The sequence below is a fragment of the Cyprinodon tularosa genome, unplaced genomic scaffold (assembly GCF_016077235.1).
Source record: "Cyprinodon tularosa strain WSP-4 unplaced genomic scaffold, ASM1607723v1 ctg145, whole genome shotgun sequence".
Classification (NCBI taxonomy): domain Eukaryota; kingdom Metazoa; phylum Chordata; class Actinopteri; order Cyprinodontiformes; family Cyprinodontidae; genus Cyprinodon; species Cyprinodon tularosa.
The window spans coordinates 1,174,377-1,199,671 of NW_024038276.1; the positions used below are offsets into that span (position 1 = coordinate 1,174,377).

At 37.5% G+C, this 25,295-nt stretch overlaps 1 protein-coding gene across 5 annotated transcripts in view; it reads right to left on the reverse strand.

The window, feature by feature from the left end:
- LOC119779305 (opsin-3-like) overlaps positions 1 to 25,295 on the reverse strand; it is a 94,418-nt gene that overhangs the window by 59,402 nt on the left and 9,721 nt on the right. For all 5 annotated transcript variants that reach the window (XM_038278903.1, XM_038278901.1, XM_038278902.1 and 2 more), the window contains exon 2: positions 23,511 to 23,839. In XM_038278903.1, the coding sequence (XP_038134831.1) occupies positions 23,511 to 23,839 (329 nt within the window). The remainder of the gene's footprint in view (positions 1 to 23,510; positions 23,840 to 25,295) is intronic.

Sequence of the window (25,295 nt, forward strand, 5' to 3'; positions counted from 1 at the left end):
TTAACATTCAGTAAAAATAGTAAATGAAGGTCACCAGACACAGAGGATGCTTTAGAGACAGCACTATACACTTCCCTTTAAGTCTGGTTGATGAATAGAATACTATGAAGGTAAATGGGGAGGGGTCCAAATGGGTCAGTTATCACGGTGCACAGGGTAGAGTGGCCCTAAACCAGCACACTTTATCTATGGCCTGTAACAATCCTTTCTTATTTTTTTAATGTTTGCAAAGAAATACAGATTTATATTTAAGTTACATAAAGCATTTTCTTATTAAGACTTTCTTCCAATTATCCCCTGTAGTATTGGGGAAGTACCCCCACCTGAAATTCCTTCTAAATGGTTATGCCATTTTTTAAGGTTTATCGAGATACTATAAATTAAACTCACTACACTGCAGGCAGGAACATAAAGAACCTTATTCAAATCTTTTTATTGTTTTATACATGTAAGAACAACAATAAAGCAAACAAAAACAAAATGACAACAGGTGCTAACATCACATATTTAGGGGTGGGGTGGGGGGGGCTGTATGCTCAGAAGTCTGTCTCAAAATGCAAAAGAAATGGCTGCCAGGTGATATTGTATTGTTGGATTGAGTCATTTATTGTATGTTTCAGATGTTCAAGTTTCAGGTGGAACATAACATCTTCCATCCACTGCTTATGAGATGGAGGAGCAGCTCTTTTCCAATTGAATAATATTAGGCGTCTTGCAAGCAGTGTAACAAATGCTATAGCATTGGCCTGCTGCGTTGTTATTGGTGTAGTCGGAGGGACAACCCCAAATAAGGCAGTCAGAGCACTGTGATCAATATTCCTCTTGCATATAAATGTAATCGTCCTAAAAACTGACTCCCAAAAGGGGAGAAGCCTGGGGCAAAGCCAGAACATATGACTGAGATCAGCAGGGTTGTGTCCACACCTAACACAAGATGAATCTAGACCAGGATACATTCTAGCTAATTTATTAGGGGACAAATGCAATCTGTGCAGAACCTTAAATTGTAGCAGGCTATGTCTAATGCAAATTGAAGAAGAATGGATTTTTGAGATTGCGGCCTGCCACGCTGTATCAGTAAATAGTTCCCCTAACTCTTTTTCCCATGATTCTTTTAGATGTATAAGTGATGGGGATGCAGCGTTCTGAATTTTGCCATATATAACTGATATTAAGCCCTTATCAGTCGGATTCATATCCAAACATTCATCAATCCACGTTATTTGAGGCAGTGTTAATGAGAAATTAGTTTTCACGTAACTATGTACCTGGAGATACCTGAAGAAGTCAGCCTGAGGGACACCAAAGCGCCTTTTAAGCTGTTCAAAAGAAAAAAATTGACCTCTTTCAAAAAGGTCCTTAACGCAAGTTATGCCTCTCTCGTGCCACTTCTGAAAGGATGGATCTATCAAGGATGGGGTGAACTGGACATTGCATCGCAAAGGAGATGCAGTTAGTGCATTTCTAAATTGAAAATGAGTCCTAAATTGGAACCATATCTTTAGAGCGCCCGCAACAACTGGGTTATTCGTCCTGTGACATTTACTCAAAGGTAAAGGGCTACATATTAATGAGCTAAGCAACACTGGATTGCTAGAATGTTGTTCCAGGTGGACCCAATCTGGGGATTCAGGACCCGTCTGATCTATAAACCAGTACAAAAATTTATGGACATTAGTTGCCCAGTAATAGTAAAGGAAATTAGGTAGGGACAGTCCACCGTCCTCCCTCTGTCTCTCTAGATATTCCTTTCTAATTCTCGGAATGTTTTTATTCCAGATAAACACAGATATATGTTTGTTTAATTCTTTGAAGAATTTCTTAGGAATAAAGACTGGGAACATAAAGAACCTAAAGTTTCCCCTCCATCCTAAGTCAGTTGGAGGCTCTATCACCTTAACAGAGAAAGGGTACAGCGGCCTCACCTGAGGGAACACCTTGTGGCCCTCCAAAGAAATGCAACCCCCCACACAATTTCTGACCCACTGCCAAAGAGGTCAGGCTGAAGGATGTTGTAGGCAGCAGATCACTCTCCATGGTGTCTACAGGCTCTTTCAAGTCTGTCACATGAGCTCAGTGTGAACCTGCTTTCGTCTGAGCACTAGGAGCAAATGGCTAATTTGCCAATGCCTGGTGCTCTCTGGAAAATGCCAAGCATCCTACACAGTGTTGGGCTGTGAGCACAACCCCCATCTGTAGATGTGGGACCCTCATACCAACCTCATGGAGTCGCTTTTGGACCGATTGTGCAGACATTAACATTTGTGGTCTGCTGGAGGTCATATTGCATATTGGTAGCGGTCGCATGGTTCAACACAGGCGAGCTACCTCCTCCGGACAAGACTCTCTGTCCACCTACACTTTAAGGACAAAGGACACTCATTTTAAGACCAGAATGTTCCGATTTTGGAAAAAGAAGACAGAATGTTTCAAAGGGATGTGAAGGAAGCCATTTATGTTAAGAGAGAAATACCAACTGATGCCCTGTATAGGAAGGGCCAGAGCCGCCTCCACCTCCAGAGGAGGCTGAGATCCTTTGAAGTTAGCAGGCCCCTGCTGAAAACACTATGACTCTGTGTTGGCATCTGCCCTCCTCTACACTGTTGTCTGCTGGGCCTCTGGCAGTGCAAAAAGGGACAGAAAAAGACTGTTGTTGTGTTGCTCTACAATGCAACACTACAATGGCAGTAACTTGTGCTATGTATAATGTACAAGTACTATTTAATACCCTGTGCAATAACCTCTTTTCTTTATATCTGATAGCCAGTGCAATATGTATATATATAAATATCCATCTATATAAATGCCAATGTAAATACCCTGTGCAATAACGCTGTATAATAATCCTGCTATAAAAAAACTAAACACTTCAGCTGTCATGTGTGTTTAGGGTCTATATTCTGTATTAAACCCCATGCACCTTTTTCTTCCTTTAGCACCTTCTTCTTTTTTTAACTATTTGAGCTGATGTAACAGGTACATTTCCCCAATGTGAGATCAATAAAATCAATCAATCAACCTTTAACTGAGGTTTCTGCTCTCAAAAACCAACAATGCAACGATAGAGTTGATTCCCTCCCACTATCATCTCAATCCTCATCCCCATGCGGGGGATCAAAACATCTCACCTGTTTAGCCAGGCCAATAACAACCCTAACAACAAAAGGGTGAAAGGGGTGAAAGTTAAATGTCCTTTGGCAGCCTTCATTGACACTTGCAGATTTCCACTCAAACAATCCAAACTGTCCCAAAGGATTTAACTACTGTTTTGAACAATATTATGTTACATGTCATATAGCTTATATTACAAAAGTCAAATCTTAAAAATATAAACCATATTTGGGTCTATAAGATTGCACAACATAAGCCCCTATCAAACCCTTCCAAATTTGCAGCAATAAAAGTCTAGTAAGGCCATTTTAAAGTGCCAGCAAAGTGGACTGAATTAGTCCCAATTAAAGCTAATCTAAGAGTTTTTGTTGATCTTAGTAAAGTTTGACACTTAAATCATTCAAGTCTGCCATTAGCGTCTGCTGTCTCCTATTATTAACAAGAGAGTGAATTATATCTGTAAAATCTGCAGGACGCCCCTTTAACGAGTTTGCTGTAGGAAACCCTTGCTAATTGTGTGGACCACATGGAGCTATATCCTGCTCCCTCACATATGCTCAGTCATGTGTATCTAAGGTATGCATAGGAAAACACATGCATATGTGCATATAAATACACAAACGAAGCTAAAGATAACTGCTATTTCCTTGTGTTTCATCAGTTCACAGCAGGGGGGGTTCAGCTCATCAATCAGGGTGTCCTGGAACTGCCGTAACGCAAACACACACACACACGTGGATACAAATTTACACCCATGGTGAACCAGGGGTATTGCCCACTTCGCAGTTGAAACACCTTTCAGTTTGAAAGTTATTGATTGCCCCTGTATAGCTCTTCTTTAATACCTTAGGGGAACATTAAGTTCCAGAAGGAAATTAATCATGTGGAAGAAATATTTCAGTAGGAATAATGTTGGAAATGGCAATTAGGCAATGTTACAGATGGGGCTTCAGGATTTATATGTGCCCAGAGCCTCATCAAGCACAAGCAAGGTATAAACAGAGCCTTACATTTTTTAAGCTTAGTAATTTGACGGTGTTGCTACATTGCTACAAATAGTAATTTGTAAAAAAGGAAAGAAAAGGAAAAGAAAGCATTCAAAAGAATTTCAGGGTAGACACTGACACATTCTAATTATATTGAGACCCACTGTAAAGCATAAAGAAGCGGCTGCTTACCTTAGATTTATGATTATGGTGATAAAAAAAATTTTTTCAACAAGACGAAAAACAAATTTAACAATTAATTTAAAAATGTATTTAATGCATATTTCTTGCCTCACACTGTATCACTGGGAGATGTTGAGAGAGATGTCACAAGGAAGGAATTAATGCTTTGCTTAGGCCTTTTTAAGAGTTGTTGTAAGGAAAGATTTGAAGAAACTGTCCTTTGTATAAACAAAAAAAACTCAAAAACAAATGACATTTAGAACACACCATAAATAAAATGAGGATTTGATATTAATATTGTTTGTGATCCTTTTTTAAATGAAATACAAACAAACACAATCGTTTTAAATTGTGATAAGACTACAAAATGAAATTTTTTTTTGTTCAATAACCTTAATGGTTTGGTTTTATTAGTTGCGTCGAGTTTCAGTGTTGTTGTGTCTTTGGGCAACGCCCGGTGGCGCCAGTGTACGGCAGCCCCGCTTCATTTAGTGAGCTGTGGCTACAATGTAGTTTGCCCCCATCGGTGTGTGAGTGTGTGCGTGAATGACTGAATGTAGTGTAAAGTGCTTTGGTCAAGTCTACTGACTTGAAAAAAAGGGCTATATAAGTACAGGCCATTTACCGTTTGCCAATGTTTGTCTCTCCCAGTACTCCTTCAGATGAGTCTAAAAGAGTGTGCCATTAAATAAGGACTGGATTAAGTCACAGTTGACTTAAGTTTCATATGAATCCGGATCAGCAACTGGATTTTAAGAATCACTGGTGTCCATTTTGGTATGCGGAATCAAAGTGTTGCACAGTATAGTATAAAGTTAACACACATCTTTAATCTCTCTAATAAAGCTAAAACCATCAATCAGGGTCAAAATCTGGATCTAGTGATGGACTCGAACCTTAAAAGGCAAATAGAGACAATGACAAAGTCAGCCTTCTGTCATGCAAAGAACATCTCCAGGTTTAAAGAATTCATTTCTCAGCAGGACCTTAAAATATTTATCTGTGTGTTCATCTTTAATAAAATTGGTAACTGCAACAGTGTCTTCACAGGTCTACCAAACAAGTTGATCAGAAAGCTGCATTGATAAAGAATGTTGCTACCCAATTCCTCACTAAAACATATTACTTTTAGATGTGGCCAACCTACCAGACATTGTAATCATTACTCTGCAGCAGAGGATAGCTACAGAGTAGCTACAAAAAGCCATTCTTTTTTTTTCAATTCATGTACGTAGATATACACAGTTTTGTTAAGTTGGGTTTATAGTTCAGTCACATCAAAGTGCTTTGCAGACACAATTTAATTCAGGGGTGCTCAAGTCGAGCCCTCAAGAGATACCATCCTGTAACTTTTAGGCTACGTTCACACTGCAGGCCTTGATGCTCAATTACAATTTTTTTTGTGAGATCCGATTTTTTTCGCGTTGCCGTTCATATTTCCAAATATATGCCACTTGTATTTGATCCCCTGTGTGAACTGCAGTCATAAAACGCAAGTGTCCCATGCGCAGTAGTGGACGCAATGATGTCACAGGCCAGCGTGCTCCATGCTTACGGAAGTAATGGTTGTTTTTCTTGCCGCTTCTGTGTAGCAAGACACATAATAGTGACCTTTGTCGGGTATTAATGACGTTCAGGTCGGATGAATCCGACCTGGCCGTTAAGACACAGGTCGCATTTGAAAAGATCAGATTCGTATCGGTTTCAGGACCACATAGCCAAGTGGCCTGGGTCGGACTGGAAAAAATCGGATCTGTGTTGTTCAGACTATCATGAAAAGATCAGATCCAGGTTTCAAATGGGCCAAAAAATCAGATTTGGGTCACTTCAGGCTGCAGTGTGAACGTAGCCTTTGATGCATCTCTTTAACACTCCTGAATCTAAGGGCTTAATCCCCTCATTTAGCTCAGCAAAAGCATGGTAACGAGCCACTCATATGATTCAGGTAATGCAGGATAGTAGCTCTTGAGGACTGGACTTGAGCACCCCTGATTTAATTGAATCATACTGACACATTGTTTAAATATTGTCTGTCAATGGATTAGCTTGCTTCTGTTGGATGAACATGTAGCTCATTAGACATTTGCTTGCATTTTGTCATTGACTTTGCGGTAATCCTTTATACCAAGGGTTCAGGTTCTTTAGAGGTACAAAAAAAATTAAACTAATAAAATATTACTTTGAATAAGCCTAAGAAAAGCTATGATAAATGGTCAGCTGCTTCTCTACCTTCTTCATAATACACCCCTGTATGGTAGATTTATAACACTCGCAAAAAGACAAACAGAATAGAAGCACACAAATCCTCTCTGCCAGAATAGCAGGCAGTCATACTTAATGAACCTGGGACCTGTAAAATATAGCAATGGGAGTAATCTATAATTCTAAAGAACTCTTTGTTCATCTGTTTTGCTGAATAAATTGTTGTGAAATTTGCACCTTAGCCAAACTCTGGAGTGAGGCTCCATCTTTCAGACCAATGGCTTCTAAAATTGGCAGTTTCAGACTAAAAAAGATGCTCACTGTCCATGCAATCCACACATACAAAGAAAGCAAAACATAGATGTCCAGAAATAAAGTGGTGTGTAATAATGTGGAATGTATCTGTATGGATTGTTACAGACATCTGGTGAAAATTTCATTACAATAGCACCTCTAGAAAAATATCTACTGAGAATAATGGTTGCGTGTTCAATACTTATATTACCCGCTGTACTTTAGTTGACTTCTTAGGTCATGACAGACAGCGAGCAAAAGAAGACAAGGAAGAATGAAGAAAGAAAACTTGGGTATTAAGACATCAATATCAATACGAAAAAGGGAAAAAAACAATGACATGAAGCTTCTAATTTTCACAGGGTGGGTATAAATTAAGTTACTTCATAAATAATCAGTTCATACAGTAATGAAAGAGAGGAAACAAAAGAGCTTCATTAAGTTCAGGAAGTAGTGGAGATGTGCATAGAGCTCAATTCGAATGTGAGAGAATTTGGAGACTTCCTATCGTGTTATTACTTTTGCAAAATACTGTATTTGTGTGAGATACAACTGGACACTGTTTTTGGTCTTTACTTTCTCCATAAGTTTGATGGCCCCACTTCAATTTCCTCTTTGGGATGCCACATGAAAGCCTCATCAAAGCCAGAATGGGGTTGGTATATTTTCAGATCTTCCTGCCCTAGTTTGATTTAAAAGCACATGTGATGGGAATTACCAGATGCATGTCTCTGTAAACAGCATTTTTTAAGGCCGTCCAGCAAACTTTTTAACCTTTGGGCAGAGGGCTTTGGCTTATGTATCAATACTTAATGAAGCATCACTATTAATAATTAAACCACCCTTACCCAAGTGGTGAATGTCTTAGAGATCCTAGCTCGATAAATAAATACAGAAAGGTTTCTGTGTCACTGGGAATAACATGACCACCAAGTGTGAAAGTTCCTAAACTAAACACTTCTCATAACTTTTCTTCTCACAAGAAAATCTAATAATTTATCAGTCTTTGGTCCATTAAATCTAAATGCATTTAAAGTAGTTTGAATGTAATTATTCTGGTGGACAATCTTTAATTTCAGTTGAAACCATTTATTTACATATCTTGCTAGAATTATTTTTTTCTCATTGCCAGACAAATTCAGACCAAAGTGGTGGGTCATTTACAAATATGGCATTTTCTATGGACCTGAATAGTGAGACACACTGTATCACATTTATCATTCAAATATAGGGGAGTGCTCAGTGGTGAGGTGGTTAGCACTGCTGCCTTACAGCAAGAAGGTTCTGGGTTTGATTACCGGCCCATGGTCTTTCTGCATGGAGTTTGCATATTCTCCCTTAGAATGCGTGGATTCTCTCCGGCTGTTAGGTTAATTGGCTTCTCTAAATTCTCCTTAGATGTGAGTGTACGCGTCAGTAGTTGTCTGTCCTGTTTGTCTCTATATTGCTCTGCAATGGACTGGCGACTTGTCCTGTACCCCGCCTGTTGCACATTGACAGCTGGATATAGGCACCAGCACCCCCTCGCGACCCCATTTGGGATTAAGCGTGTTAGAACATGGATGGATGGGGTGTCTCACTGAACCTGGTAAGAAAGATTCAATTTCCGCAGTAAGACAATCAATGAAGTGCAACATGCATAAGACAATCGATGTACTGACATAGGCTGAAGTGACAACCACTGTGCAAACAGGAGTAACAGCATTATACTGTTAAGATGTTTTGCTGCAGGGCAGCATTATATGACAAAGATATGTGGAAGAGAAGCATATTCAAATTGGGACATTCAACAAAAAAAGTCTACTTGTTGATTAGTCAACTTAATTGGGTTGAGTCGACTCACATCTGGACAAGTATGGGCTTGCATGGCTGTGTGCAAAACTGGTCTCTGGAGTTTCATAGAGCAAACATTACAGTTAGTAATAAACCCTGGATAAGAACTAGCAGATATAACGAAGACTTTCGTTGCAGCAAGGCAAACTGTAAATACTTTTCGGCTGCACAAACAGGGTAGTGTGCCTTTAGGAGCAGGCCTGAAAGTTACTGGCTTAGCATATATATTCTTTAATATATATATATATATATATGCTGGACCAGTGTATAGTACTGTACAGTAATATGCAATATGAGATGCTGTTGCATCTTTTATATTATATATTAATAAAGATATAAAGTGAAAAAAATTTAATTGATAAATTGCTCTTAATTGTATAATATTCTTTCAGAAGCCTCGTTTCTACAAAACGTCCTCATTACGGCCTCTCAATTAATTTTTGTTGGTCACAAATGCAAAAGTTGTATTTGGTTGTGAAAACTTTTTATATATATATATATATATATTAGTCTGCACTCTTCACTCTTATCTAATTTTGTTTAAAATGTACGAAACCCTTTGGTGAGTAATTGGTCAGCTGTTTCATACCTGACACTCTAAGAAATATTAGTTAATAAAGCTTTTTTATTAATCCACGCTATGAAATATGTAAGAATAGTATGCAGGATTCAAGCTGATATTGTATCAGGTCAATATTACTATCTTTAAACAAAATGTATGGGAACTTTAAGGTTATATATAAATTAAAAAGGTTGGAAATATTCTATATCTTACAGGCAGTACAGTAGATAACTACCTTTGCCTCTTTATGTCGCATAAAACCAGATTAATAGGTCAAAGAAGCTGAGGATGACAGCTAGTTAAAGAGAGACAGAGAACAAAGCAGATGTCCACAATCTTAAAACAAGCCTCATCTAAAAACATCATAAAGGTTTATAGCAAAGCTGCATCATTGACCGTTTCATAGCTATCACATTTGCATTGCATGGTTAGTTATGCAGAAGTCTATTATGAAGAAGTTGGGAAGTGGAAGAAGGAGCTTCCCTAGTGAAACAATTACCGAGACGAAAACACGTAAAGCAGGATGATTTTACATGCAGTTGCTGTGTAAAAATAATTGGCTTTTTTATAAATACCTCTCAAATGTATTACGGACCTTAAAAAATGTAAATTCATAACAATTCTGTAACTTTTTTTTATAGAAGATCGTCTACCCAAAATTTATATTTCATCACTTCCTGTTCATCCATTTGCTCAAACCTTCTTTGTTGACTATTTTTTTTAAATATTATATCATTGTGACAGTGGCGCCACCAGAAATGTTTTATAAGGGTGCCCAGATAGGGCCACTAAAAATCTTTGGGTGGCACATTGAAAGTAAAAGCCATAATTTCAGGGTTTGAATCTACTATTGTAAACCTACCCGTAGAAATCATAAAGACTTTAGCTAAATTGATGGTACTACAATTACTCTTGGGGAGTGGGTTGGCCAGTGGGGTTTTGTGACACCACTGCTTTGTGGTAAGGTCAAACAGTGAAGGCAGAACTGGTGATTTTGGCCAAACGTATCATCTTGATATACCCTTTATAGTCTGTAGGCACTTTCAAGAGGAAAAAACTTAAAAGAGTGGTGGAAAAATACTCTCAACCCTTGTGGGAAACAGCTGCCAAGAAATTAAAGCCGTTACAGCAAAGATGAGACCACACCTCATTAAACCTTATGGGAGAGTGAATACTTTCGGAAACATCTAAAATATGTTACTGAAAGCTAAGTTGAGGAAAGATTACAGCTGCACAGATGTCATGATTTTGGATCTGTCCTTCTTTTGCTGGCTCACCAAACCATCCTTGGCTTGGCTCATGAGAAGTGCTCCAGCTGTTCCCTTAGCTACTTTTTTAACTCCCTGCTCATATTGTGCAGTGTTTCCATGATGGCACTAATGGCTCTGTTTATAAGTGGCACATCTGCTTTTCCTACCAACTAAAAGTTATTACTGTTTGACCTGATCTTGAACATGTAACAGAGTCAGGCATTGACCATTTATTTTAATACAGCTAAATCTGTGTGTAGGTGTGTTTTTATTTCGTTTGTTTTTCTAAGATTCATTCAAATTATTACCTTTTCAGTATGGCCAGCACAATCCACTAAATGCATTTTATTGTAATGCAATATGCTTCGAGCAATTCCTTGCCATAATGAAAATTGCAGAAACTAAACATCAAATAAATTCTGTTATGCATAATTCAAGATGCAATAACATTATCAAACACAGCTGGTTTGTCTATAGTGTGCAGTTCATAACATTCTGGTTGTTATACCCGAAATGTAAACAAATGAAAACTGTACAGTAGAAACAGCCTATAAAACCAAAATGTCTATACAAGACAATAAACAAAAAAACAATCAACTGCAGGGGACCTTTTAAAACTACATGCTGCTATGTCCTTTAAAATGAAGCATTGTTGTTCAGCAAAGTATAGAATGTTTGGAAAAGATTTATTCATATCCCATTTCAACCTGGACAGACTTAAAGGAGGCCATTACAGACTTTATTGACGTGAATTAATATAAATGTTTTTGGCATTCACCAAAAAAATTAGACAAACAGACCATTGAAGGTTTGGAAAAATCTAAACGACAAAAAAAGGTTTATAAAAAACACTGCATCCACTATAAAATAAATCAAACACAATAATCTACCTTGCTCGCCTGCTTGCCGTATTTTTTACAATAAGTGGCAATATTATTTTATTATTAGCATCCTGCTGCTTTAGTAATACCTTGAAAACACTTGGTTTCACTGTCTTCGTGTTGCATGATGTTTAAAGCCAGATTTTTACTTTTTCAAGCTGAAACAAACACCAAATGTTATTTTTTTGCAGTTTTTGCATGTCAGTATCATCACTTTAATCTTAAGTGTCCTTTATATGAATACCTCTTTGTTCTGTCAGAGACTTATTCTCTGTAAGCAGTGTTCTTGATCAGATTAATTATGGAAATGGTGTAATATAAATAGCTAGTCTTCCATGTTATGATCCTGAAAGAGTTAGCACTAAGTAGTTTGCAGCATCTAACAGCTGCCCTTTAACAATGTTCCCATCAACTATACAAACTTTATCACAGAGGAAAGAATCTACACACCATGATGCCCCAACAACCATGTTTCACATCCTTCTTCATTTGCATGAAGAGTTAAAACTGCTGTGTAGGTTTCCTCTAAAATAACACATTTTTAATATGTTAGCTGATGTTTTACAGTAAAAACAGTGACTTTCTTCCTCTATCAAATCTTTTTTTTTAAGATTTTCACAAAATACCTGAATTGCATAATGCACAAATGATGATTCTCCTGTAAATCCATAGCACCACCTTATGCGAATATGGACTAAACTATATTATGTAAATTATACTTGCAACCTAATTAGATTTAAATGTCTAGAAAAGTAAATCTCCAAATGGCAGCTCTGTTCCTTTTTGTTAGACAAACTATATTCACAACTTTCAACTTCTGTTTTGGTTTATGAAACCCATGTGGATCCAAGTTTGTTGTTGTAAAGAGATAAAATGTGGGAAACTTCAAATAGTTTGAATACTTTTGCAATGCAGGCTTCTACCATACAAAAGTTCCTTTCCAAGCTCAACATCTGTCTCGTTTCAACAAACTCTGCAATTTGTGTCGCTCTCTAGAGAGGTGATGAGGGGTGGAGATGGAATGGAAGTAATAATGGCAACTACGACAACCAAGGTGAAGAAGATGGATGATAATGGCACAGAAAGAGGGGGTCCTTGTGAACCAGGTATGCTGTGAGCTTCGAGATGTAAATGTGAGTAAGGGAGCTTTGTAAAGATTTGAAAGAGCGAGAGGAATGCTGGCATTGAGGCTGTCAGTGTATTTCATAAAAAGAGCTGCTGTTTTAACACGGTGTACGGGATTTTAAAAAGTAGGGCTTTAATGTGAACATTCAAGATGTGATTCAAAAAGTACAACTGAGAAAACACACTGATGCAAAGCAGTTATAGTCAGCAGGGAAGAAAGATAGTCAAAGGAAGACACTTAGAAAAATAATTGAAGACAGGAAGAAAAAACAAGAAACACCAAATCGAGTACCAAGCAGCAGAGTAAAACCGCCAATCGTTGCTCACAGATAAACAGAGCAAGGGCTTCATCCCGGCACCCTTCTGAGAACTAATTTCAGCTTAAAGTGTTCCGTCTAGTCTCCAACATCCCGTCACTCATATCAAGCAGAAGTGTAGCGATTTCCATTCCAAGCATTTACAAGACCTCTTTTCACAGCTGTCTCTCCTTCTGACTATATCCGCGACACTAAGCATTGTGTGTGAACATGCACAAGTCAATTACAAGTCGTAGTTCTGTTAGAGGGATTGGGGTTAAGACATAAGTCAAGAAGTAAACACAGACATCAGTATGTTGTTGATTTCTCAAATGCGTGACCTGGAGAAAAAAGCTGGTGTTTTTCTGAGAAGCTCACTTTGCTGTGCCTAAGTTTTGAGGCTTTTGGGCAGTCTTGAACATTTTGCTTGTTGTGAACTGGTGGTCAGACTCCCAAGGGCTTCCATACAAACAACAGAAAACTGTTAGCCCTTTTTTTTTGTTTCTTGCCTGACAGATGCTGGAAAACGATGTAATCCACTTGGGATCCTAAAATCTATCAAACTGGAGCTTTATGAAACAGAAAGAGTGCTTGAGTTGGATGCTGCAAAGTTTGAAGAACTCGTGGAAGCAATTTTATAAGATAATTGGAAAAAAATGTCAGTTGACTTTTCAATCTCTATCTCCAGATAATACACATACAGTTATGTTTTTTGTTGACGAGTAGAGATCATAAAAAGGTTGACTTTTTTCTTTTATACTTTTATAACAATTTATCATGGGCTTTTTTATTTTAACAATTGGAAGACATGACACTATAGGTAAATTACTCTCTCTGGTAGTGTATATTTTCACAATTCTTCACTAAATAAAGGACACTGAAAGCTGTAAACTAAAATTGCAGCAACATTAGCATTGTTTTTATGCCCAATTACCAAGATAATATTATATATGTTCCAATCCTTTGAACACAGTGAAAAAAACACTCTTAAAGCCGAGAGAGCTTTTCTGCTTCAGTTTAACATCCTCAATCTGTGCTGCATCACTATCACTGTCACATGACCAAGAAAACACATAACCAGTACATTCCCACTCCCCTCCCAGAAAAAAGTTAAGGGATGGAAATAAACATTAGTTGTTAAAATCAGCTAAGGTTTACTTATCTGACTGATACTGTTATGTAAAAAAAATAAGCAGAAATTGCCACCAAAAAAAAGGAAACTACACCCCAGACACTAAGAGCTTCAGGTGCTGTGTCATGAAAGTAAAATAAAAAAAAACACCTGACCAATATCCTTGAAAAAAAGAGGCAAATATTTTTACATGTAAAGCACAAAAAAACTCATTTGCAACATTAATGATATTGGCGACATGACAATTTGAGCTTGTTTTGCAGTCACAAAATCTGAACCTCTTGCTGTCAACCCCAAACCACTTTTTAAGTACAGTAAAATGTGAGACCATCTATTACACAAAAAACTACTTGGGTAAATGGAACAACGTTACCAAGCCAAGCAATACACATTAGAATTGATAAAAAAAAAGAAATGAATCCGAGTGTTGCAATCACCGAGTCAAAGACCAAGCAACCTGAATCAATTAGATCCTAGGCTATGCTGTGTATCAATGAATGTCTACAATTCTAAAATGCAGGAAAACACATCAAGTCATACAGAACATGACTACTACTGTTTTCCATGAAAAAAAAATGGAAAAATGTTACAATTTTGTCATCTATGTTTTGTTTGTTTTTAATACAGAAATTGTTTAAAATTGGGGTTGAATCTCAGAAAATGTATTTACATTACATAATAGCTCTACGGCAATCAGGGACACAGGTGAACGACCAAATGAGGAGTCCAAAGGGACTTGCAATGAAGTTTCGTTGTTAAGATCAGATTTTATTTTTAAGATGCAATTTTATTTTTGCAAGAAGGAGGGAACCATTTACAGGTTTATAATAAAGGAGAAGCTAATAAGTAAAATGGTGCGTCCGTGTGTTCACTCTGCAGATGCATCTTAAAGATTTCAGATTTACACAAGGTTTTACATCAAAGTATTTTGTAAGCATATATTGTCATTCTGCATTTTCTTGTCCAGGATATAAATGTACATAATTAGGAGAATTACTGAGAAAGTTGGGGTAACATTATAGTACGTTTTTTCTTATATTTGTAAATTTTAAATACTGTTTATTGAACAACACCATTCCACACAGGAAATAAATCATCTGTTACAAATACATTTACATATTAAGAGTCCAGGAGCTTATTTATAAAATATTTATTTACATGATTTATTGAGAAATGCTGGTTCCAACAGCTTGTTTCTTTAGTTTTTGATCTATAAAAGAAAAAAATTATAATTAATTTATTCAGCTGCACTCTCCTTTAGCGGATTAAATAGTTTTTCTCAGTTAGCATCCAACCTTGCCAAATATTCTCATTAGCAGTTCGTATGAAATCGTACGAAAAGTTATGCACACTATTTCGTACGTTTTGGACGTTTTTCCTCAACAAACCACATCAGTGCGAATGCGCTGGGAGACCGAAAAAAAAAGCAGATCCGCGGACGGACGTAAAACTGGAAAAAAACAGTGCAATTATCACTAATTCATGTCTCTAACTACGTTGCTTGCTGTTTTATATCTTAGGGTTAGGGTAAGGGTCAAGGTTAGGGCTAATTGTAATTTACATCTATATTCGTAAATGGTGCGTCAGATGCGCATGCGCATACGACGAAAAAAACGTCCAAATCGTACGAAATGACGGTGCATAAGTTTTCGTACGATTTCATACGAACTCATAATGAGAATACACTGAACCTTGAGCTGGTGTCTTTGTCAAGTCTAGGCTTTGCAGAAATTTATTTTTTATGTGTCTTTTTGTATATTCATATATCAAATACATTAGAAAGTTTTATAATTTAATTGAAAATGTATATCTGCCCATCCTGGTCTCTAGGAATTAAGGAACTTAAAGTATCTAATGTTTCTCAAAACAGAAAACCAATGCTTATTACCTATTCTTACCCTTCTATGATGATTTTACCTGTAGCACTTTTTTAGAGATTTTTTTTAAATGTAAAGTGCATTGCAAATAAAATATATTATTATTAATATTATTCTCACTTACCATTCAGATTTATTTGTATTTCTTTGTTAATCCATTAATTAATCCATTTTGACTGTCATGGTAATGTTAATATATCAACATCACATGTAAGGTAATCTGTAGTTTGTAGTGTACAGAAAGTTTGTGCTGAAAAACTACTGCTATTTGTCCTCTTGAAAATATCATCAGAGGCCTTATGGAGCAGAAACATGTGATCCTCTCATTGGCTTCCTCTCCATGGATTTTACCCACAGAGTGTGAAACACTCCAACACAGATACCACCTCTCTTGTGAAGTAGGTTGAGACATTTATTTGCCATTGTCTTTTCAGATAACAAGAAAGAAAGTTACGAAGTAAGTAATAACTGCAGTCATTTCTTAATCTTACTGCTCTACTGCACCATTCGCATACCCCTAAATATCTTGTATTAAATCTGGTTTCAGCTAATGTTATTACCAGTGCAAGAGTGCTACATCTGATGAAGAGCAGCACTTGGGGCTTTGCTAGACATATATTAAAGCTTTACTAGAGTTTGTACCTTCCATCTCACAAAGCACAGCTTTTTCTTTTATGGGACTTGTTCATATTACACAATGAACTTCTATTTCTAGATAATATTATTATTTAGAGGAAATACCTCCTACCAATCTTTCCCTAGTTTCACATTCCCTCTTACATTTCCAGCCTATTAATCTATGTCTTTATGGCGCCTCACAAAAGTATTTATAGAGCAGATTTAGATTTGATAATGTTTTGAGCTTTTTCACTATATAACTGACTAACATTTTACTGGGAACTATTCAATTCATCATCTCAAATAGAAGTGTCCATCAACCAAGGTTTAAACGCTTGCCAAAAGCAGCATTAATCAGAAAATGAGCCAGGAGGCCAAATTGTACCTCTTGATGAGGTTCTGACTTCCACAATTTAGATCAGAGAATCTAATGACAGAATGCCTATTAGGCAGGCCTCTCAAAAATTTAGGCATTAGGAAAAAAGTCTGGACCTACCTCAAATTGAGACACTGTGGTAACACTTAAAAATAGCTTTTCACAGATGCTCCCCATCCAGTATGAATAAGAATGTGATGGAAGGATTTCAGTGCTTGGATAATCCCAGAGCATATGTTGTGGGGGGGGGGCCTAAATGTCCTGATTAGACTATCCAATGCAAACAAGCGGTTCAAACAGCCTTTATTGTGACAAAAAATAAGAAAAAATTAAAAAGTGAGGCAAGTAATGTCCAGTACCGCAAACCTAACCCTGATTGCTGGTTCCCTCTACAGATTCCCAATCAGAAAAATGTCAAAAATGTAGCACTATCATGCATAAAATACCAATGATCAGCATTCTGAGATTGACAGACAATATGCTAAAGAAGTCACATATGACCTCCATCTTTTCATAGACCCTTACTGTACCATTCTCATCCACCACATACTGTAGTATTCAGAGGATGACAGAGCCACAGCAGTAAATGTTTATCTGTCCTTGAATGGAGGATGCAAAAGGAAAACATCTGCAGTGGTGCTGTTGGTCTAAATAACATCCCATGGGGTCAATTATGCCATCACTGCATTAAGAGTCTACTGCCCTTGGTGTTCCTTGAATCTTTGGTTCACTTTCTCCCTCTGTACTCCTGTGTGCAGTCATTAAAGTCTAATCAGGGGTTTTAATCAATGTATGTTGATTTTATTTTATACTAATTCAATATTGGCTGGCAGCTGAAAATTGAATCAGATAAAGCCACTTTAGCCTGATTTTCTTCCCTGAAACTCCACGGCTAATCAGTCTCAGAGCAGATATATCTATGGGGATGTTTGATGTTCAAATCACGATCCATTTTTTACATTAAATGTACAAAAGTACCAAACTTTATTAGAATAAAATAACAGAATGTTAGTTAGAAATGTATGATTCTACAGGCACGGAAAACAGTCAACCATCTTTTATCATTCTCTCTGACCACAGCAAGTGGTCCAGTCTGCTGTTTCATATATTTAATCGTACAGCTTTTCTTCATGCTGTTATGAATCAAATATGCTCTAAGCTACAGCTGCAGTCTCTGACAAACACTCCAAATGTGTGTTTCATGCTCCATACTAATAAACTCCAACAGTCACGTCATAGAGCTTCATAGCTGCACTGCACAGTGCGCCCTTCTAATGGCATGATGTGCTACGAATCTGACTATAAAAGCAAAATATTTAAGTCTACATCTAGGTCTACACAGACATATCCTTTACCTAATTCATATAGTAATTTAAATTGGAAATGTTAAAAATATGCATTAAACTTTCAGTGTAATATTTATTTCAAATCATTAAACAGTAGCAACATAAAAAAAAAACTTCCAGTTAAACTTTTTTACTGGGCCATGGCTTACAGACACTAACATCTGGCCTAATAAAAGGCTTGGCAACACCTACACGCAGCACAAAATTAGGACTTAGAGTAGGTCCTTCTCTTTCCATTTCTCCCATAACTGTCATCCTTCTGCCTCTTTCACTTGCTCCTGATGTCTCCATCTTCCTCCCTGTCAACATTCATGTGTGCACCACATACAGAGCCCTAAAGAAATGTTGCAGCACTCAAGAGTAATCCACAGGGACATATGAGTCAAATTATATATTCGGACCAAGGATACGGATGCCATTACCAGGAATAAAATACTGATTATCTAACCAAGGACCACTTGATATTTGTGTGTGTGAGAGTGTGTGTGTGTGTGTGTGTGTTATTATTACTGGTTCACCATTCAGCTTTAATAACACAGCCAATGTTGTACATCTCTTTAGGTAGCGATTTATGAAAAGTTTTATATTATTGTTTTTACCACATCAGTATGGTTTCAGAAGGTCAGCGATGTTATAGGCTCCAGGAAAAATTAGCGAGATCCGTGCCACCAAATTACAGTATTTCAGCATCCACAAAATGTGAATTCCCACATCGTGCACCTAGAAAAAAAATTAAACTACCTGGACAGCTACCTCAAGGGTTTGAAAACATAAACATCTGGAGACTTCTCATCTTTTAGCCAATTTTTTCAAGGCGATCAACAGATTGGGAAAAACTCTTGAAAATTAATTACTGCCTGTCTTGAAAATGTTGGACAGAGCTGTGTTTTGTAATATCTGTGTGCTTTGTATGCTTTGACATACATGCCTGGTTGGGGCCACTAGTGGGGCTGATTAACGTAGGCCTTTGTATCTCTGCTTCTTTCTTTATGTCTGCTTCTGTCTCCTTGAACCCCAGCAGGCCTCGACTCACACTGAGCCTGCTCTGCTGGAGGTTTCTTCCTGTTAAAAGGCAGTTTTTCCTCTCCACAGTCACTACAAGCATGCTTAATGTGAGGAATTGCCTTTGAGTCAACGAGTCATGGTTTTCCTTAGATAGAAAACTTTGAATCAATTTTACTGTATTGAATTGTTAAGTGACTTGAGTTGACATGTGTTGTGAATTGGCACTCTATAAATAAACTGAACTGAATTAATTTGGATGGCCTTGGTGGACTTGAATGACATAATTTAAATAATGAATAAAGTGAGAATGTGGAAATAAAATATCAATGCTCTATGACTTTCTCAGTGTTCAAATAATTACCATTCCATTAATCAGAGAACAACAACAGTTTTTACCACCATCCGTTTCATGATGTTGTGAAATTTTGTGTTACAGTGTCAAAAGTGTGAAACAGGGATGAGTAATCATAATTTTCTGCTGTAATGTCTTCCATTAAAACCAGAGGCTTACTCACAATAGTCAGATGGGTAATGGAAGAATTTGATCAGGGACAAACAAAACAAAATATTAGTCTGCTGCAGCTTTACTCAAGCTTATTAATAGTGATTAGTTTGTGGTTTCAAAAGCACATGGAATTCCTGCCATTTTCAACTCATACTGTTCCTTTAGGAATGAGAGGAAACCAAAATATGCAACCACAATCTGCCACGCCAATCGAGTGCTTTGATAATGCTAAAAATTTCATAAAGACTAAAGAGAATCCAGTCACCGGTGAAGCCAGTTTCCAATCAGAGATAAAACACTGACTAAATACTTTTCTCCCTGTAGTTAGTCTTTCGAAAGTAATGATCATTGGTTGCGGCTGCTTATTCCAGAATGGTTTGTTATTTTGCTGTCAAGATCCCTCTGTTCACCAAGAGATTTCAATGAGTTCCTATTGGCGAAAAAATTAATGCATCATTATTCTGTAAGCAAAAAATATGAGCCGTCTTGTGGCATATCTCTCCTGGCTAGATAGAATTTGATACAAACATTTTAATATTTGAAAGTGCAAAATAGAACAAAAACATCAATATATTTGATCATGATTTTACGTAACAGAAGGAAACTAGCTGGAAGTTGTTCCATACCCTTTCCAGTTTTTAAATATGGGGAAAGAAATAATTAAAACAGATTTTCAAAACTTATATTTTAAATTTACACCACCTTTTTTAAGTTGTTCACCTTGAAAAGAAACGTGGAAACCATTTGCAACGTTCCTTCCACGTCGTGTTTATACTCACATTGTTCATTGTGGGTTTTAGTTATAATGTAAAAAATGCTGAAAAAGGACATTGGGCATGAATGTTTTGTGTGGATTGGAATGGCACTTGAATTGTATAGAAATACAACAACATTGTACAGCTAGGTAAAATAAAATGCTTCTCTGTCATTGAGCATGTATTTTTACCTTCAGTTTCCCATCAAGCTATCAACAGCGGACGACTGCAAAGAATCCAAAAGGGGGGAAAAAAAACAAAGTATATTTTGAAGCCAATTTAAGATGTTCCTATGACTGGAATTGCTTTCTCTTGTTATGAAAGACCCCTCTGTCTCATAATCAGTGAAGAGCAGCAAAAAGAAGAAGAGAACTCTGATTCTGTCACTTCTCAGTTGTTTATCAGTGTTCCTTTCTATCTTTTTGTTTGTGTAGTTTTCCATTTCTCTTATGTGCATTTGGAACGGCATAAATATATTTTTATGTGCACCATCTGGCGCTAAAACGCAATGCCTCAGAGCAGAGCTGTAAAGTTCACCCAATATTGTGAGGGAACATGTAAACTGTTTGGCTAGCAATTAAAAAACTCCATATAAGAGAGGAGTGTTCATGTAATAATGACTTAAGGAGACAGCAAGGGAGAGAGAGAAACAACGAAACTCAACCTGACTAACTGTAGATATTTAAAAAGGGGAATAAAATCATTTTTTAGAAAGGCAAAAGTTCTGTAAAACGACAGAAGAAAAAGAACAAAAAAAAAGAAAATTGTTGGTATGAGATTTACGTCAATCTTTGTGCCTTATATGTTTACACCGAACTCCTGTTTATCAGAACGAAGAGAAAAGAAGCACGGTCATGTGAGAGCACGCATGCTTCACACTGTTCGTCTGGGAAAACATGACCCTCACAGAGCTGGAGTGAGCTGCAATAATGAATAAAACTGCTTCACCGGTGTGTGTGGGCATGTGTGTTACGTATGCATTTCTCAGTCAGTGCAGAAACCCAAACACCGGTTAACTCGTACATCAGTTTGTAGCCAAGGGGGAAAAAAGGTGGAAATCTCTGAAAACATGGTCTGATTCGCTGCTCCTCACTGCTCAGAGCAGGCGACTGCTGCTCAATATTTATGCACCAGAGCAGGGCAAATATGCATCAAGTGTCTGTGAATCCCTCTGAGGCCTGGAAGTTGACATGGGATTCCAAAAGAGGCACCTGTGATAAATACAGTACTAGTTTTTCAGGCAGCTTTAGTGGTAACTTTGCTGGCTGCATAATATCCTGGTCTCACTTTTCTGAAAAATCCAACTTTTAAAATCCATCCATTAAAAATTATTGTTTTTGGCAAAATACCTAATTGGTAGTCAAAATCTGATACTATTTTTTAAAGCTTCCTTTGCCAGTAAAACACCTCTTAACCTGTTTTAACATCTCAAAGAGGGAGCAACGATGGATCCTTCCGTATTTCTCTTAAAACAATCAATGCAGATCATATTCAATTCTTCTATATGCTTCCTCTTTTTTAGCTCAACCCACAGGCTTTCTACCTGATTTAGGTCTGGAGACCTGATGTTGTTTTTTGGGATTATTTTTTTGTTTGTTAACATGTTTACATGTTTTAGAGCCAGTGATACCACATTTTATGCTTTTTTTTAAAGGAATGGAGCAATTGTCTTCATGTTGAAATTTTCTGGTAGTCAACAAAAGCCTGTTAAACAAAAATAGGCCCACAGCATCACTTGTCCTACTTGTCATAATTATTAATGTGCTTGCCCACATACTCATCCCTAAGCCCAACTTTAATTATTGCTGAAGACCAGTTTAAATTACCATCATGGAAAGAAATATCCGATCTAAATTGTTGTGCTCCTTGCATTATCTAGGTAACATTCTTCAGTTAAGAGGACAATCTTTTATTTCCTGGTGGTTAATCTAAATAAGTGGTCCTCCTACTTGTCATTTTGGTGACATGTTTATGTAAGGCCATCCTACGTGCTAGTCCCCAGTAAGCTATCTTTTTCTGCACATACGCACTTTCAGGTGTCTATGCATGGTCAGCTACTGTTTCAGACAGTCATTGAATCTCGCCTTTTTCACCTCTGTTATTTGGAAATGGCCGAGGGTCGTTAAAGAAAAAGTGTCTACAAAGTGTATGAGAAGAAAAGAATGGCCTAAGAAGAGGCAGATATAACCTGGAATGCTTTGTGGGGAGAGCTCTCCTTGCAAAGTATAATGGGATTTGCTGTCACAGGGCAGGAGTTTTTTTTTTATCTTAATCAGTTTTATAACATGCATCTTTCCATCTATCTTCTGTCACGCCTATCCCAAGCAGCGTTGTAAGGGGTGCTGGTGGCTATCTCCAGCTGTCTACTGGCAGGGTGTACCCTGGACAGGTCGCCAGTCCATCACAGGGCCGTCTTATTACAGATCTGTTCAAATTCATTGCTAGTCCAATTTACTTTAATTGGCAACTTATCTCACCATTGTTAAATATTCTCAGCACTAAGGCAAATAGGTAAGTATATATCATTTTAACCAATTGAATAAATATATTTTTGTATATATTATAGAATCAGTTCATTTTGGAAACTGACTTAAGGTGATAGTTGTTTGGAACTGGGGCGAACTAAACAAAGTTTAACTGATGTTCATGCTTCAGTAGCAGCCATTCAAAACAGCTCTTCCAGGTCAAACACCAGCCGAATGGCAGCCAACTTCCAGCCACTGGAGTGACCCCCTCCTTCTCCTGGGCATGCATATTTTTTTACTCCACCCTTTCACTGAATTACAGGGTCTGACCATGAGATTATGCTTCTCTTTAGATCTAAATGTGCACAAATTATGACAGAAAGGATATTTTAGTACAAAGATTGATGTTTAAAAAAGGATTCTTAGGGGACCAGCCAAGGACCAATCAAGGTAAGTGGGGAAATATTGAATGGCTACTACTGTACCACTTTACATTCTATCTCAAAAAATATATTTCGTAAAATCAATGTGCTCATTTAAAACACAAACTTAACTTTACCATTGCTGTTCTAATATAATTAGCATTAGCATGAACAGAGAAGGCCAAGGCAGAAACCTAGGGTGAGCTGCATGAAAGCTCTTTTAATCACTCATCCTCAACAAAAAAAAAAGAAGAAAAAAACCCTACTGGCTCTCTAACGGACTCACCTGTTTAATGGCGCACCACAGTTTCCCATAGCAGAAGACGATCACCAGAAAGGGCCCGATGAGGCAGAACACAAACAGGCAGATGATGTAAGATATGTTATTTGCTGTCTTAGCTGTCCAGTCAACAGAGCAGGTGGTCCCAGGACCCTCTGGGCCATAGTGGCTCCAGCCAAAGAGTGGCGGAAGGGTCCACAACAGAGAGTAGACCCAAGAAAGAAGGATGCCCAGGGAGATCTTGCGGTAGTTCGATGAGTCGGCCTTAGTGGGGGTTATCATGGTGCTGTAGCGTTCATACGAGAGGACAGCCAAGGAGATCAGGGACACAATTCCTAAAGAACAGATAGAGGTTAAGTGAATGGACTTACTTTAAACGTAGACATCATGGATTCATGTCATACACTGAGACATAGGGCAGCCTGTTCATGTCTATATCCTTTTATTGACATGATAGGAGCATACAACTCTCTCTGGCAGTTCAGTATTCTAGTTTATTTTCTGCCATCTGCTTCGGGTCCCCACTGTTATAAAAAAGAAACAATAGCAACATCTGAGCTTGTACCAGCTAGTCAAAAGAAACATGCCAGATCATAAAAAAGCTCTTGTGTGTCTGTGTGTTGTATTGTAGTCCTAAGACTGAAGAGTAAGGGCCTTGAACTCAGTGTATACGTCGGCCCTTTGGACTTTATACCCCTTTTGCCATTTTGTTTTGAGGCTATAATGATCCATGGGGCTGTCAGTAAAGTCTATTGATCTTCAATGGCAGTGAAGAAGACTTAAAGTGAAAGCAGTTCTACGAAGGCCTTTCACTGACCACTCAGCACAAAAGAGGAGAAGAAAATAACTGCAAAGGATACCCATTAGAAGGAGATGGAAACAAACTTTAGCTCAGCAGTCAAACGGGTAATGGTCTGCTGGCTGATCAGACGCTGCCTTACATTTGAAATTTTCAATAATTGGTCACTTTGCAGCCAAAAACTCAAACGTGCTTTAGTAAGTTTACTAAATTATAGCCTGACAAAGAATGAATGAAATGAAAAAAGAAAATGAAAGAAAGAATGAATGAATACAGTTGAAAAGCTGAGGGGAAAATATAAAACATTTCTCATTTTTAAGCTATGAAATACTTTAAATGTGGTCCAGGTTTGCAGTCAGTCCCCTGAGTAATTACCTCGTAAAACCACATCATACTGCAGGTGATTTGAGGTATCTTTTTACCAGCTTTAAAGATCTGAAAACTACAATATTTGCTGCTTTATTACTTGAGAATTGCTTTGGCAAAGTCAAATAAGATTTAAGTGTTTGTTTGGCTTTAGATTAGAACTTCCCAGGACAAGAGTGATATTTGCTATAAATTCTATTCAATTGTAGCAGTGACCCTTAGGGTTGACATGGTGGAGTAAGATACTCTTTCCCTTAGAAGAGTTTTACAGCCTCTGGCAATTTTTTAACACAATAATTTATTTGCTTCATGGATTTGATTCCTATGACCAGAACACCTTTTTTCTTAAGGTACTTCCACATATTCCCTGCGTCTCCAACATGACTCGCTGAAAAAGTTAACTTTCCTTGCTTTAACAGTTCACTTTTTTCCAGGCTCTCTTATAAATGCAATGTTTTTAAAGTCTATGGCTAACTGCTGCCATGTCAGCAGATCCCCCCTACAGGCTGTGGACATCTGCACCTCCTCCAGAGTAACAATGGGCCTCTAACGTCTTCTTTGATTAATACTGCCCTTGTTACTGTTTGATAACCTGGCCATGATCTAGAGCTCCAAACGACTTTATT